The sequence below is a fragment of the Augochlora pura genome, chromosome 11 (assembly GCF_028453695.1).
Source record: "Augochlora pura isolate Apur16 chromosome 11, APUR_v2.2.1, whole genome shotgun sequence".
NCBI classification, from domain to species: Eukaryota; Metazoa; Arthropoda; class Insecta; order Hymenoptera; family Halictidae; genus Augochlora; species Augochlora pura.
In genome coordinates, this window is record NC_135782.1 from 2,262,057 (window position 1) to 2,279,283 (window position 17,227).

Here is a 17,227-nt window from a genome sequence, read left to right on the forward strand (position 1 = left end):
TTCGGATCGGCTCGGTTCCGATCGACTCGACCAATTAGACTTTCCGATCGCCGCGTTAATCGCGGCCCTACGACCTGCTGCCTGCCGCGTTCGGCGATTGAACGAGAAAGACGCGAGCTTCGTTTCCCAATCTCGGAACAATACACATTCGCCAGTCTCGGGAATTATTCAATTTCGGGCACCAACATTTCGATTTCGCGAACGCAGTTACAAGCGTTGCACCGGCGCATTCACCGGCGCATTCACCGGCGCATTCACCGGCGGACATTTGCCCGCATTCCCCGAGTTATTTACGCGTTTGTAAAGAAAACATGTTCCTGTTACGTATTTATATCGCGCAAATAAAACTGCTCCGATACAGACTACACGACTCTCTGCGCCTCCTGTTGCAACAACTTGCACACAGCCGGTAAATACCGCCTGAAAAAATGATCGCGGATTTCATTTGACAGCCGCGATGGAAATTTCGCGGCCGCTCGGAAAATCAGCGGAATCGAATATCTCGCCGGAATTAAAACACGTTTAATATTCGATGAATTTCTTCGCTATCCCGTTGAATCGCTGCACCGATCTTCACTTCGAATCGCGAATGCAATCATTTTTCGTTTGAGTATTCTGCTGTGACTTCATTTATTTCATTCGATTATTTTCATCGTTACGAGTCCAATTACGAATACTATAGTATTATATATAGAACAAGATGCTCCGTTCGAAAAGATGACAAATTAAAGGAGGCAAGAGTATGCCTCTCGATTGAGTCAGCCTTGATATTATTTATATTAAATCAACATACTTTGAAATTGTTTCCAGGTGTGCGTTACAGTCACGCCCGGAAAATTTGCCAGGTTCGCATACCGCAAGAACAGCCTCCGAGGTCTTCAACAATGGCGGAACAAGGGCTGCGGAAGTCGTAACACGGGAATTCACTGACCCCCGAATGATAACGAGGCGATTAACGGCGCTGTTCCCCGTTGGAACCCGACTTGACGAGGCGAGGCGAGGCGAGCTGAGGCGAGAATAGGCGAGGCGAGACAGAGCCTGAGGGATCGCAGATAATTAAAGAACCGGCATGATAAAGAGAAATAAGCTGAACCAGACTACTTTGCACTTTCGTTTTGGAGGGGTTTGCGCGCGAGCCGTCATGCACAATGGGTCTCATCGATATTGTCTCCCCGAGAAATTGCTCGAGGGCCGGTATCGATCGCGAAACCTTTTAAACCGGTGCTGGGAACTTTTTACCGGGTGAATGCATATGTAGAAGCCTCAAGACTTTTCGCTGGGAAGTCGTGGATAATAAAGATCACGTAAACGGACTGGTAGTCGTGCATCCTCGCCAGAGTTTTTTCCTCGTAATTTCTCCCGACGAGAGCCTTTGCAAGACTCCTAGTGAAAGTATCAAGCGCGCTAAAACCATCCGAAAATCCTGTTAAATTCTTCGAGAAACTTTTCACGAAGACCACGATATTTTGGTTTGGAGTCTCCCAAAGAACTACCAGTTCCTTCCGAATTCTCGTGCTCTCGACGAATGCTAGAGAGACACCTGATGATTTCTTGATTTTTCAAGAAGCTTCCTAGGATTCTCCGAGGAGAAGACGACGAGCCGTCGGGATCCTCGAAAAATCTTGCAGATTCTTCGGAAATTATCTAAACGGCGTCGTGTTCCTCCGAGGAAGACAACGCGCTCTCGATGGCTGCTGATGGCTCGCTCTCGACTGCTCGAGGAGCCTTCGAAATGACTTCGGAGAATTTCCTTTGGGATCTCAAAGAACCTCGAGACCAGCGCCGCGCGAGCCCTTGGGCCAATCTAAGATCTTTTGGGAAGCATCCGAGGATCTTTGATTTAGACAGGACTTCTAAGCAAACTCCTGACGGATCTCGAGAACCCTTTTCCACGAGATCTCGAGAGCCACAAAGGTCTCCCAACGTAAGGTTCTGTTAACCCTTGACAACTCGTGGATGCCTATAGAAACACGCGAGGACCCTTTGAACACCTCCAACGGTACTCGGCTGTTTCTCGATTACATAAAGGCTAACGAAGAACATCGTGGAGAGCGCGTTACACTTTTGCGAAAGCTTCCATCTGAATTCGGCACGGTTCACCGGAGACCTCTCAGGATCCCGTAAATTTCAAAATTGATTAACCCAGCGTATGTCAATAACATGCTTTTAAGGCCACTACAACGCGGTAATGGCTGCGAATAATTAAAGATAATCGCAGTTCGATGGGACGCAAGGATGGATCGCGTATTAGCGAGCATGGACTGTCAAATAAATCGTCGCGCGTTCATTAGCATCGCTCATTACGAACGCAATTGCGAAATTCATAACGCGTGGGAGCTGAATTTCTAGACGTCAGCACACACGCCGATAATACCGCCCCGTTTATTGTGGAAAAGAACAGCGAAGGTCGTTGAAATAATTAGACGAGCGCGGCTCGTCGTCGTGGTAGATCGCAAACGAGCCCGACCCGCGTGCGAGAAAACGGGCGCGCGCGCGCGCGCGCAGCCAGATGGAAACCGATGAATAAAACGTTCAACACATTTCCCGGTGTGTTCTTCCGTGTCTTTAGGTAGACCGGCTCTGAAAACTCTCCGGCCCGTGATTGTCACCGGAAGATCCAATTATCGAAGCGAGACGCCACGAGTTGTTTCCGCGAGCCGCGAGCCGCGAGCCGCGAGCCGCGAGCCGCCCGTGGGAGGCACGGTTATTCCGTCTCTTTGAGGACGAACGACGTCAATTCCGCGAGGAAGCAGCCGGGAGAAAAAGAAGAAGAGAGACCGGAGTTAAAGAGGAAAAGAGAGCGTCGTGCGGGAGGGACGATTCATGCGAGAAGCCAGGCTAGCTCGCATACATTTCAAATGTTGCCGCAGTGTTCTCGCGAAGATGATCATTGCCGCGCGCAAGAAGCTTGAATAGCCTTTCACGTGTTCCGAGGAGCAACCACTTCTCGTTCTCAAGCTCGGATGTAAAACGCCCCTCCAGCCCCGAACACGTCTACGGGTCGCAGAGGCTTCAGCCGATGCCACCGCCTCTAGCTCTACAGCACCGCCCACGAACGATGTCCCGCAGAAAATCGCGGGTTTACTTCTTTCACCGCTGCTATTGTCTTCCGGCAGTCGACGACCAGAATCGTCGAGAAAAAGATCTGTTCCCGGCGTGGCAAACGCACAGTTTCCCGAAATTTTCAGAGGTTGTTTCGTCCGTCGAGAGAAACAACGGACAGCAATTGGCGCAACTCGTTTTGCGCTGGGGTACTTCGAAAAAAAGAAAAAACGTGGATCTCGTCTTGAAGAATTTCCGCTGGAATAATGTAATCGGACGGTGGGAAACTCCTACGGGAAAACCGTTTCAGAGAGAACCAGAGGGTCCCGGGGAAATGAGAATTTATTTCTTTGGAAGAATCGCGGACGGCACGCGCGACGGGAAATTGGAGAACAGATCAAGGGCCAGGAAAAAAAAAAATGAAAGACTGAGCGGGCGCGGGCGCGGGCGGCGTGTTTAAACTGCCGGGGCACGTCTGCTCGAACAAGAGACCGCTCGAATAATGAAACGCACGGTTTTCGAAAAGATTACCGCGACGCCAAGAGAGGATTACTTCTCACGCTTCGTATTTTCTCGCCTAATTGTTTCCCAAGCCCGAGGAAGGAATTGTCGAAATACTTCGAGGTCGGAGAACGCGCGAGTTCTGCTCTCGAACGCCTGGCTGAGTTTTCCGCGCGCGCGCGCGCGCGCAATAACTTGTGGAAAAAAGTCGAACGACGACTCGCTCGGACTCGATTTAAACGGCAACACCTGCACCTTCATCCCCAAAGACCGTCTTTAATCGGGAGAGATTCTGAAAGCTGGTAAAGCCGTGAGAAACCAAGGATGATATTCCGTCGAATTTCTTTACCGCCGATGAATAGGATTTGCGGCGTTCAGTGTGCGACTAAATGTTCGGGGAAAAATCGTCCACCGAAATTCGCGAAATCGTTCGCGAACGCGCAAATCAATTTGAGAAAATCATTGGTGGGATGAGAATGCGGCACGGTGGAGAAAACTGTCTAGGAAAGCGAAGAAAAGCGCTCGGAACGGAACAAGTTCCGCGAATGCGTATAAAAGCCGAAACTGGAAGTGGCAGAGGCGGAGACGGTAGAAGTCGAGGATTCCATTTCCGGCTGGGGCCGCGGCCACGAATAATAACCGATCACCTAGGACGAGATTCTTTGGAAACTCGTTAAAAGTTCGAGCGAGTCCCTCCGCAGCGACAAATCCATCACCGATCGCGATACGTCGGCGATATCGGCAATCGATTCGCGCGATTTCCGAGCGCAAACCCAAGTAACCAGCGAGAACGCGCTCACAAGTTTCGCGTCGAATCTCACATTTCTCCTGCGGAACAGTTGTTCGGAGTTCCGCGAATTTCTGTTGTTCCGCGAGCTCGATTAAATTCAAGGACAACAGCGTCGATGTCCACCGAGAAACACGATGAAAGACAATGTACGTTCGGTGAAACATTTGATCGTGCTTTAAACGAAAATGTAATTTCTTCTACAAAAGGGTGATTCGTTGCAAAATTATAACAGGACACCCATGCGCGTAACGAAGAAGACAAGTAGAGGAGCGATAATTGCCGGACGATCGACCGCAAGTCCGACGCGCTTTCGAAGTTGACGAATGGAGGGTGTATAGAACGCGTACAGTAAATGTATCGTGAACAAAAGCCAGCCAAGGAAAGCGCCCCTGAAACTCGATGCTTCTCGCGGTGTAATTTCTCGAAGTATCGTTCGACGACGTAATTTTCTGAGCCGCCTCTCGCGTCGTCTCGCGTCGTCTCGCGTTGCGACGCGAACAACGCCGTTGCTTCACAGCCCGGAAAACTTTGCTCGTCGGAACAATCGAGGACGGAAAGACGCGCGCCGGCCGTGTCCTCCTCAATTTCACCAAGTACTTGAGAAACAAAGTTAACGCCTCATCCGACGATTACAAGATCCCCGGGCGGGCTCGTCCTTCGAATTTTCATGCGACGAGCAGTTGTCGCGCGAGATCTCCTCGGTCGCTTTAAACGCGACGAACTTTCCGATTTATGTATGTACTCCTTGCTACCATGTAGACAGCAATTCGGCTGGCGAATTGCATTTCGGTATTTCCATAAACGGCGAAGCAACAAACAGAATACAGTTGGTTAGCGTTTCGGTGTTACAGGATATTTGCGGCTGCAAAAAGGATTGACAGCCGTCCGATAATCGGGCGCAACGCGTCGCAGCGAAATAGAAACCGCAAAACACGGCCATGTATATCGTTTTAACCCAGTTGCCCCGTCCGGCTCTTCGGTTCCGCGAATATTTAATATTGTCCGGCACTTTGTCGGGGGTGGCACGCGAGAGCACCGGCGTCCGCGAAACTCGGCCGCGTCGCGCGGCCGTAGTCTCTCCTCGTTCCGGATGAATTTCGCGAGCGAGACCCGTAACGGCCAGCCGCGCGCGCGGCCTCGTCGTTGCGAAAATAAAAAGAGTTCTGAATAGTGAACACGGGCAAAACTCGACGCGCACGAAAATTCACCGTGACATCTTTGTTCAAGGATCGGCCACGCGGAAAATAGTGGACAGGAGGGAGGGGGGAGGGGGGGTGGGTGAAACAAATGCTCGCGTCCACGATGCCGAGAAAAAGGAAGAGAGCGCGGCGTCTTTATTAACGCTTCGCGAGTCGAGCGCGATTTGTACGTCTGCTGGCTTTGTTGCTCGCGCTGCGAGCGGACTACTCTCCCTCTGCGCGCGTTCTCCAGACAGGTGGGATAAATAGCGAGCTCTAATTCGTAGCTGATGTATGCGACTTTGCAATGTTCGGACAGGGGGCTCTAATCCGAGTCGTTTATTCGTTTCGCGAAAATAAATGTTGGCGCGCGAGCAAGCAATTTTGCCACGGGAGCAAAATAATTCGTAGATATTCGGCATAGCAGCGCAAAGTTGAAGAAGAAATTGTCGCGCAATCGATGGGTCTCCTCCTCGTCGCGTCCCGAACACTTTCGCAACGAATCGCAATCGCAAGAAGAAGAGCCGTAATAAGAGCCGCAGGGCGCGCGGCTAAAAGACCATTGAGAGATTATGGAGGGTAAAACTCACCAGCACGGATCGCACGAATCCACTCGGCGCGGTCCTGCTCGCGGGCGGCTAGAAGGTAGAGCGTGTACTCTTGGCCGGCTTCTCGATAGCCCACCTGGAAGGGTAGCCCAGGTGGTATTCCGCCGCCTCCGCTTCCGCCGGTGCCTGCCTCGCTGCCAGCCATCTCGCCACCGACGCCGCCGACGCCGCCGCCGCCGCCGCCTCCGCCTCCGCCTCCGCCTCCGCCGCCGCCGCCGGCGCCGGCGTTGCTCCCGAGGCTTGCCGTTTCAACCACGTGGACGCTCTCGACCGCGATTCTACCTCGTTCCTTGCGACGCTGAGACAGAGAGAGAACAACTCCGGTTCGTTATCTTGTACGTGTCCCCTGTACACGGGCAACGAGTAGTGTCAGAGCAGAGAAAACAGTGGAAACAAATGAAACGAGACCACGCGGTCCGAGATACCCGCGGCCTTCTCGCATCTAATTAATCTTTTATTGCGAGTCTAGTGCCGAGTTTCGTTCGAGAAAACCTCTCCGCTCGGAGAAATTGTCGTCGGCGTACTTTCGAACGTCTTTCTCGAGGAGAAGATGATGGGAACGGACGACGACGATTCCTCCGTAGCAGCGCGGCCTGGCCAAACCCTGCGAGCGTTCCGATCCTCGTCGCCATCGCCATCGTCATCGCCATCGCCATCGCAGTCGAGTCGCAAATAGCTTCTCGAGAAATAATTTTCCTCGGCAGACGATCGACCGACGATCCTGCCAGGACTCGTTTCAGGGATGAGAACCTGCACTTTCGTCCCACGAAATTGTCTTTTATCCGGGTCGCTTTCGCAGAAGCTAACGAGCAAGTGGGAAAGGAGAGATCCTCGTTTTCAGAAATCGTACGCCGAGTTTGATGGGGTGGTTATAGAGGGGGGGGAAGTCTTTGAATTCCACGGTGGTTTCGAATCGACCGAGATACCAGCTCGTTCGTTGCGCCGCTAAGATGGAGAACAACCGCGTCCCAACTCGTTATCGTGTACAGCCAACGAGTAAAGAAAAAGAGGGAAAAGAGATGAAAAACGGACCAGAAGCCGAGACGTGGCCGGAAGGCGGGCCGGATATACACGCGACCGGCACTCCACACCGTCTTTCGTCTACGCCGGAAGAGACGTTTATACGTTTTATACCTGCGCTTTCTTTCCCCGTTTTCCTGCTTTCTCGTCGTTTCTCCTTTTCGTTTTTCAGTCGAAGCTGAAAGGAGGGGCTTTGCTCTTTGCGTTATCACTCGATTTTAGTCACCGCGCGATGGCTCTTGAAACGGTTTTCGGCGCCTCTCCTGGCGCGCTCGAGAATGCCACCAACGCGATTACGCCGAGGTACGATATAATCGAGAGAGAGAGAGAGAGAGAGAGAGAGAGAGAGCTTCGATACGACGATCGATTCTAGGAGGGTGCGAGGGGCCAGGTGCGCTCCTTCTCTTTTATTTTTTTGTCAAAAATGGCAAGTTGCCGAAACGGAAATAAGAGGCTTCGGCTTTCCAAAGCGAACCTCCGGGCAGATCATCGACAGGTCCGATTATCGTTCACAAAGTCGCAGAGCGGGTCAAATGTCGCGTGAAATTGTTCTCGATTAAAACGCGCGAAAGCTTTATAAAAATCGGGCCAGCAATTACAAGCCCCAGAAATGAACCACCGCCGGGACCGACGCCAATCAACGTCAACGAGTCTAACGCAATTATCGGCGGGGACAAAAAAAAACGTTGGTGTATCGCTGGAAAATAAAATATCGATAAAGGCATCGCGGCTCGATGACGAAAATCTCGCGGACACCGAATTGTCGAGCCGACAATTCCGCGGGATATTTACACTTTTGTACAAGCTTGTCAGCCGGTTTTGCACGTCGGTCATGTTACGTCGCCGACGCGCTGATTGACAGTGCCATTCGATTTCTTTTCCGTTTCGCTCTTTTTTTTCGCCTACATCCGATACGTCGGGGAAACCAGGACGCGAGGGGCTGCGAGGGGCTGCGAGAGAACGAAAACGAGGCTCGGCTCCCGTCATGTCGCGTCCGCTTTATCGCAGCTACGGATCAAGATTATACGGCGGATCCAATTCCGAGGCAACCCATTCCGAGAGCCACGGACCCATTGTTTGGCTAAACGGAATGCGGCCGGTGCTTAGGATCCCTTCCGGTCCCGTCTCCTCGACTAATATTTGCCTCGATCCCTGAGATACACCTTTCCCGAAGCGCGTGCCAGGATCGCGCCCGCTGAAACGGATCACTCGAAGGAACACCACACGGTAGGTAATAGAGCGTTTGGAGAGTTCGGGCCGGGCCGGGCCGGGTCTGCTTCCCGAGAGGTTCGCGGAAATTTGAAATAGAAAGGACTCGCTGATGCGTCGTGGGACGTCGTGGCCCCCAACGACTACAACTCCAAACATTCTCGATTCGATGAACAGTATTTGTGCTACGGCGTGCTCGAAATAAATAGGTTGACTTTGGCGCGAACACAGACATCGCTGCATCCATCGGTCTCCTGCGGGTTTTCTGCGTTTGTCGGACGAAGGGGTTGCTACCATTTTATTAAGCGGACGATCGAGCGCGTCGCTTAGTCAAATTGTTAGAGAAAAGGAGACGTTGCAGAAACTTTCTACATCGATACTCGAAAAGATCCCGGTCGAACAGAAGAGAGGTGTTCCGCGATCCCGCGGACAACACTGTACGGGCGCGCCAAACACTGTACGAACACGGTGTGTTCGGCGTGTAGAAACGAAGAGAGCCGGTCCCCGTTTGACCAGATGTCCCAGAAGAAACGGAAGGCGGGCTGCTCTCCGACAGAATTAAAGGAGAAAAACGGCACCGAGGGGAAGAGTAATGGCGAGAACCGCTCGGTGGGGATGCCGGAGGTGGCACAGGGGGCAAGTTTCCCGATGGGAAACCGAGAGACACGGGTGTCCTTTTAGCCGCGATTTAGCGCCCCATGAAACGTCGCGATAAACCGGTCGCATCGATTCTACAATTACAGTTGTTCTTGATTATTTCGTCGACACGGCGCGGCGCGGCGGCCTGCTCCCGCGCGATGCGGTGGTTCCGCTGCCCCGATAAAAACGCGTTTCCACGGCGCGATATCGCCTCGCAGGAAAGATCCGAGCTTTTTTCGAAACTAGCCCAAACCGAGCCTGTCGTGATTTACGAGCCGGTCGCGGACCGCGCCGACCCGACCCGACCCGACCCGACCCGAGACAGTGACGGGTCGCAGTTAAAGTGATATAATATCGCTGCAATTTGTAATTTTTTGCAAGTTTTTGCACCACCTCCGACGTGCTCGACCGATGACTTTTTCGAGGACAGTCTCGAGAGGTCCTCGGAGAAACCGCGCAGTGAAGTTATTGCAGCGGCAAATCATTTTTTCGGACTGCGTTCGATACAGATCTTGTTATCGTTGGCCTGCGGATATCATGTATTTACGACGAGAATGGGCATAGTGCGGAGTTCTGAATACGATAGTGAGCGCATTTCTTTCAATTGACTAATTTCTTTCAACTGTCAGAAGCTAATTATTGGAATTGTTTCTAGGAGGGGCGGCTGCGTCGAATGAAATTGCCAGTTATCGCAGAACCGAACGAGAACTGTTCGCGGTGGGTGGTTAATTTACTACCCGAAACGCGGACGTCTAGACAAACACCAGCGACGTCCGACTGTTCCCTCGGCAACGTTTCTCAGGTTCTCAGGTTCGCCGGTCACGGTCGCGGTTCGCCGAGGATTCCTCCCTCGGAGTACTTAATTTACCCTCGTTTCGAGTCATCGACGAGGATAAAATTGGAAAATCCCGGGAAAGATGTGTGGACGCGGTGTCCGCCACGAATATGTAACGAGGTCGAAGGATTCAAACCCCCTTCCTCCGACTCTTGTCATCGATGGAAACGCAACTGGGAAGACAGGGTCGATGCGGGGCGCGGGGCGCGGGGCGAGAGAAAGCGAACGAAGAAAAGCACTTAGGAAAGACGAGGGGAATTAATAGAGAAACTGTGTGAGATGAAAGACCAAAGTCTGGCGAGCAAAGGCGGGACAAGCGCGATTTTATAGCCGATTTTATTTCTTTCGCCAACTGAGCCGTTAGTCGAGCGTGTAGTCGAACAACCCGCCAATACCCCCTAGACAAATCGCTGCTTCAGTCGGTGATCAGTGATTAGCGCCCAGTGATTAGCGTTTAGTGGTCAGTGGTAAGGGGGTCAGTTGGTCGCAACCGGTGATATGGTCGAGGCTATTTTCGAATGCCGGAAATTCAGCCGGACAAATCGAGTTTCCTCGGGCCATCGGACGGATATTGGTGTACACGGATCGCCGTTTATGTCAGCGGTGGTCGAACACTAGGGTCTATCGTCCCTCGATTTACACAGGCTGCGCAGAACACAGCTAGATCGCGAATCTTTCGAGGCCCCGATGCGATCCGATTCAGCGATCTTGCACCCATCACCGATGGTGTCTGTCCTCCGCGAAGCTATTCTATTCGAGACGTTCGAACGAATCGACTGTTAGCTGTACTACTAAAAACAATTTGGCCGATTTTGTAAGGGGACGATTACAAGTTGCGGGCTGTTTCAAGCGACGAACAATAGCCTTGGGGGTATCGTTTGCAAGGATAACGCGCGGCGCAGCAACCGATAGCGTGGCTCTCTCAACAGGTTATCGGTCGTTCGCGACTCGGCGAATCGCGTTACACGTTTCACCGTTGCCCTCTTAATACCATTAGCCGGGATTAAAAAGTACGTTTTGCAGCGCCGACGTGGGAACAGGTGACGGAAATTATCCGGCACAGAAACGAAAAACAACCGGGGGCAGCAGCGGTGTAAAGCGTCGGATATTTTCATTGAATAATAAATTCAGTGACGAGAGGACGACCGGGGAATTTCGCGCGACGGCTGCACGATGGCTGCACGACGGCGCGAGAAAACCATGTTCCCATCCCTTTAATAGCTTTAATAGCGGCTTCATTGTTTTTATTTCTCGTTTTTCGAGTCGCGCGCGATTTTTCCGTTCCACCCTGTCCAGTTTGTTACCTCGTCCGCGTTCCCCGCATTTCGGAACTAGTTTTTTCTTTTTGCGCGATGCGTCGATAAATAGGAGATGCGAGCGCTGCGCTCGATTCAGAGCGTCCCGCGAATTTGTTCGCGTTTCGTTGGCTGATAATCCCTGCGAACCGTTCGAAACGATCCCCTGCTGTTGGGTGGATGCTCGCCATATTTCTATCAAAAACTTTACCGGCAGTCTTAATGCCGACCTAGCTTTCGAAATTGTTTGCGAACAAATAGTCGAAATCCCGCAGATATTTTACATTGCAATCGCTGCGGTTGTGTATCTGAAACCACAAAACTGTGCCTCGAACATGTTTTATACTCATATACGGTCATCGAAGACGAGTATTGTCGAATTTTCCCCGATTCGAGCAGAAAGATACAGAAAATGATGGCGAGGCGGTGTGGATCGATCGATATCGGTAAGACAGCCCCCGCGTGCCCGATTTCTCCAGCAGGAATAAGCTTTCGGGGGAAAGAGGCACTGGCGTTCGTTATTTGGCCGGAACCGGAGCCGGAGCCGGAGCCGGAGTCGGAGCCGGGGATGGGGCGTGGACGGGGCCGGAACAGCGGCCGTGCGGAAAGAACGCCGCCGCATCGGAGGAAATTTCATTTAGGCTTTTGCAAGCGGTCCTGTGCGACGACGTCTTTATTAGATTCGCCGACTACCGGTACCCTTCGTTACTGCCGTCATTCTTCCAGGCACTCCGCATGGCAGTCGCGTCGGCCTCGTTCCAGACTACCTGTCCGAGAGACCTCCATTCGACAACCGCCGCGACGGGCTTTGTGCTCGATAAATAATTACGCCGACACGTGCCACCCACCGACAAAATACTATCGCGGACCGGTCCGCGGCAAATACGAATACGAATTTGAAAATCATTTTGTTCGACGCCCTGGACTCTCGAGACGTTCGACTTTCGAACGAGGCAAAAACTCGAGGCAAAGGTGAAAACCTTCCGATCGAAAGCCATTTAATCCCAGAGTTTCCTGCAGATTTTCCTTCTTACGAAATGTACAAGCACGGCGAAGAAGGCAGATGAAAGTTTCGACAACTCGAACGATGCAAATAATAATCGCGAGAGAGAGAGAGAGAGAGAGAGAGAGAGAGAGCTCGAAAGAGGGGGCGGACGGGCGAAAAGAAACCAAGAGAAATATTCGGTGGAGCGACTTAACGATCCCGAGAGAGCGTCGGGAAAAAATCTAGACAAGGAAAACTGTTTTTTTGCCTCGGTTTCCTCGGGATGCCACTTGAATCCGCTTTCGTGCTGAAATTCGCGTTGAATCGGCCGGTCTGTTCGCGGCTGGTCGACTCGACTCGGCTCCTTTCAAGTAGCGAGGAGGTGGTAACAACGAATAATGAGGCTGGCTTTAATTAAATGCCGTGCCCTTTTCGCCGGAACGTTCTTTTTCGGACGTCGACGAACAACGGACGACGGACGACGGACGACGGACGACGGACGACGGACGACGGACGACGGTCGAGGAACCAATCGAAGTCGCGGCTGGTGATTTTCGGAGCGGAAATATGATCGAGAGGGATCGACCCGGTCCGTTGTTCCTCTTCCGATCGGAGGGATACGATAACGGCCACTGCGCCCGAAGAGAGGCCACTCGGATATTCGCGAGAACAGAATGCTTCGATCTCGTTCGAGCGTGTTCCGTTACCTCTGGGACTGGCATCTGTAGTCCGACTCTTTGAGACCGTTGTACGCGTGAAATTGATTGTAGCCCGGGTCTACGAGGTGGGCCCTTTGAACTAGAACGCCCGCGGCAGCCTGTTCTTTATGGACGCGGAATTGAAACCGTCGCGAATTGGTCATTTTGAGTAGGAGCTCGCGGACGTCTCGGCAAAGAGCCGGCAGCCGAGAGAGCGGCTAGAAAACCACGCCTACTCGGGACAGTAGGACCAACAAATGTGAGAATTCTGAGAAGAACGCGAACGGTTAATAATGCCGTTCGAGTAATGAAGACGCGGCCTTAGGCTCTGCCGGTCGATAAGCGTTGGCAACAAAAAGCCGATTAGCGGCTTCCGGTCAATAAAGCGTTGAGACGCATTAGGGGATTTGGAAAAGCGGAGATGACGCTGCTGCCATCGTAGAAGAATTTAAAACGAGACTTCTCCAGCGCAGCGAACAGAGAATGCCAACGATTTACTCGAGCCAATTTCGAACACGTTAAAATGTCAAGTTTTTCGATAAGAAATATACAGGGAAGGATCGATCTGAAAAAATAAATCTACTTCCCGGATTGTTAAAAGCGTCTCGACCCCTTAAGAAGACCGCAAAGTGATTCGAATAATTCAGACAGAGGAGAAACTACTACACGAGTCTTACCTCCACGGTGTACGTTGGGGACCGAAAGCAGGAAATGTTTCCCGGGCGATGCGAGACGGGCAGAGACGGTGAACTGGATCCTCCCCACGTGGAGGAACGCTTTGGAGAACGCGGGGATGCTTCCTTGGGCCGACTGATCCTTGCGGATTGATTCTTAGCGATTCCTCGACGCAACTCTTAGGAAGGACTCGGCAGTCGCGAACTTTCCGTCGAATAACGATTTAGCAAGTTCTGACGCTCGGATAGATGGGGGCGGCGCGGATTTGATTAAAAGGACTCGACACTCCAAAAGTTGCTGGACAGACGATCCGAATTCTTCGGTCCCGGACTTTCCTAACGGACGATCCGGAAGATCGTATCGAAAGTTCTCCTGGAGAAGGACTCTTCGGAGGTCCTCGCAGGAGAGATAATTGCGTATCAGGATCTAGATCGGGTTCGATCGATCCGAACCGAAACTGGCAGCTGGCAGCTGGCAGCTGGCAGCTGGCAGCTATCAACGCTGTCGTGTTCGAGTTCTCTCGTTTCTCGCGGACGAGTCGCTCGCTCGATGGTATCACTCGCGAAGATGCGGCCAAGTTTCCTGGCTGTACGCGGGGATCGAGGGTGGGCTGAGTGTACGGGATGCACGCGATTCACGCCGAGAGTGCGACCCCGACGACGATCACCACCGACTGAGCCGCGGAGCATCAGGAACTCGCGACGGAGCCAGCGGAAGAAAGGATGAAGAGAAGGTGGCGGTCGGTGGCGGCCCTGGGCGCCTGCGCTACCAATTTTACACATGGTCTACGAGCACGTTATACCCGACCACCACCCCCGCATCCTACCCGAAACACCTCCCTCGTCTCTCCTCTCGTCCAGCCTGGTGAACGCAGGCCACCTACTACTCACCCCGAAACTGGCCGGTCCGCGGAGCTCGACGAGCTCTCTCTCTCTCCCCTCTCCCTCTCCTTCTCTCTCTCTCTCTCTCTGCGTAGCTACGCAGCAAACTGCCACCGTTAACCCTCGTCGAATGTAACTACAGATCAACGGAGAAAGATGGAGAGTTCACGGAGAGGTTGCGAGGGAGCATTCGAGGGAGGAGCCGTGTCTCATTGTCAATGTCGTTGGCTAGTTATATCTTGGAACGCTCCGGACGGTAATTGAGCCCGTTCGACCGGCTATCGTGGCGACCATCCTTCGGCTTCTAATTTACGGGAATGTCAGGCTGTTTGCCGAACAGGCTGGCCAATGGTCGCAATCCGCGTTCGATTCTCATGGAAATTCTGTATAACGCGTACCTGCTGCAGCTCGAAGCGTTGGGAAAGGGAACTTTCCCGAGGATCGAGTTCGTCTTCCCAGGCCCCTGTATAATCGGTAATTTTGTACGCGTCGAACGAGCAACGACGGACGGACTCCTGAAATTCGACGCGTGATTTTCTATCTTTATCAAAGTTTTATCGCGCTTCGAAACACGTAGCGGAAGCTCGTGATTCGTCTGATTCGTCGCGCAACGTTTCGATCGTGAAACGCTGCGGTCGATTCGTGGCAAAGTGTAGCGGAAGTGTTAATGACACAATGGGAACCACATACCTCTCCATCGCCGTCGTAATAAACGAGGTAGCGCCTGGTCAGAACGAACCAGCGTTGCTTGTAGTTGACGGGCGTGAAACGTTTCTTGTTCTGAGACCGTTTCACCATGAACCCCTGCCTCACCACGTCCCCGCTTTTCGGCTCCAGCTTCCCATCTTTCCCCGCCATCACCGAAGGTGGGCCACCCTGGAAAAATAAATTCGTTATCGTCGCGTTTCGTGCCACCGAAACCTATCGAGACGAAAACACGTGATATACAATAGGACGACTCGCGCCAGCAAATTATCGCGGACGCGACCCCGAAATTATTTTCTTCCCGTTCTCCGAAGCAAACGGCAAATTAGGCCGAAAAGTTTCGAGTCGACGCCTTTCTTGGTTTCGTTGAAAAAAATTGGAAAAGTTGTGAATTTTTAGTATACAACGAGATACATACACCAAAACCACTTCTGTCCCCACGTGGCGTCCACCGTAGAAGTGTCGCCACGTTCCGTTCTCGCTCGCCCGATCGATGATCCCAATCATTCATTTGTTTCACGCACACAACAACCATGCGCATTCGCGTTCATCTTTCTACTATACATTCGTACAACTGCACACTCCTTCTTACATACCATACACTCTCGTCCATACTATTCATAGCTTATAATTTCGGAAACGGAGAGTTCCATTAACTGTTTCCGACCGATCGACGTCGTTTGCTTTCCAGATTCTTTCGAACAAGTCCGAGCTTTCCTTCGAGAACGGAAACTTTATTAAAGGCCAATTACTACGCACAACTTCCCCAATGAACTTCCAATTATCCCACCGGATCGAATCCTTGACAGGTTTCGGTTCGAAACGCCTCCTACCGATTTTCGCGAGATTCTTCGAGAAAATGAAACAACAGCAAATTATCTGTAGTCGAATGTGGGTAAACTCGCTTTCGTCCGATTGAAATCATACATTTGTGACGCTATGCTTCCAAAAGAAGGAGATACGGTAGAAAGCATCGCGCTGGTTAAGCGTTAATTGAAACGGTTTAAATGAGATTTGTTTGGCATATTAAACGCGATTAAAAGTTTGACTCGATTTAACTTTTAGTCACCATTGTGTTGCGTTTCGACAGCTTTTTCCAGAGGATCGCGCGAAAGCGATTTCAAGGCTCTGTTCGATTCGATTTCGTTCGACGGATAGTCTCGGTCAACGCGTTTGTATATGCATATCTGAAGAACGTTTCGCGAACTCGGGAGACAGGGAAAGGGGATAGATATATAAGCCGAAAAGTTTGTTATGAAAAATTCGAATATTGGCAAGGACGGAATGGAGCGGAGAACGCGTGGGACACCATCTGGCGTAAAATTACGGCTGTAAATAAATCGTGTAAATAGCGGTGACCGTTTAATTCGGCGAAGCTAACTCTCTCTCTATCATGGTTTCGAAGTTAGAACGGATGTAACGCAGATGCGGTCGCACCACTCATACGCACACCCGACCACAGAGAAAATTGCGTTAGCTGCGTGCACGGTCACGTGCCCGCGCCACGTTCCTTCCGGTTCAGCTTCCGGAAGGATCGGGAATCCCCGTCGAAATGTATAGAGCGAGTCGCAAAATTATTTGCACACCCAACTACCATTACCGATCATCTACCTCGTTCATTATAAGCTTCCATATCTGCAAAAAACGTTCGAGCACTTTTAAGAAAGCTGCGAATTTAAAAAATTCTACCCGAACGGAGTCGATTAACGGAGAAATAAACTAAAAACTATTGTCTCGCATAAATGGACGGCCATTTAGAGAACAGGCGATCGGCTGAAGGTAGATCGGTGGAAAAAGGTAATGGAAAATCCGGGATGCCAACTCGCTTAGGCCACGCCCTCGAGGTCCTCGTGGCCCTACCGATACTAATCATAACTATCCGGACAATTTGGTCAGAACTGCATCTTTTAACTACTGAAAGCAACGCGGCATGAAACATTCTCATTTATCGCGTCAAACTTTCGACGCGCTTCTAATTACTTATAGATTTAATATAAATGACAATTTGTTGAACTATGTTCTTCATGTTTCTTTATATTAAACAATTACACGTTTCCAAACAATCCTACTGTAACAATTTCATCGAGTCTAACCAAATGTTCAAATTGGATAATAGTTTTAGATAAGCTTATCGATATAATCAGAATACAGTCTTCAAAGAATAGT

The 17,227-nt window shown here is 51.4% G+C and overlaps 1 protein-coding gene across 1 annotated transcript in view; it reads right to left on the minus strand.

The window, feature by feature from the left end:
- Btk29a (tyrosine-protein kinase Btk29A) overlaps positions 1 to 17,227 on the minus strand; it is a 140,123-nt gene that overhangs the window by 121,450 nt on the left and 1,446 nt on the right. Inside the window, exons 2-3 of the mRNA XM_078194880.1 lie at positions 15,047 to 15,232; positions 6,102 to 6,417 (exon numbers count right to left, since the gene is read on the minus strand). Coding sequence (XP_078051006.1) covers positions 6,102 to 6,417; positions 15,047 to 15,232 — 502 coding nt within the window. The remainder of the gene's footprint in view (positions 1 to 6,101; positions 6,418 to 15,046; positions 15,233 to 17,227) is intronic.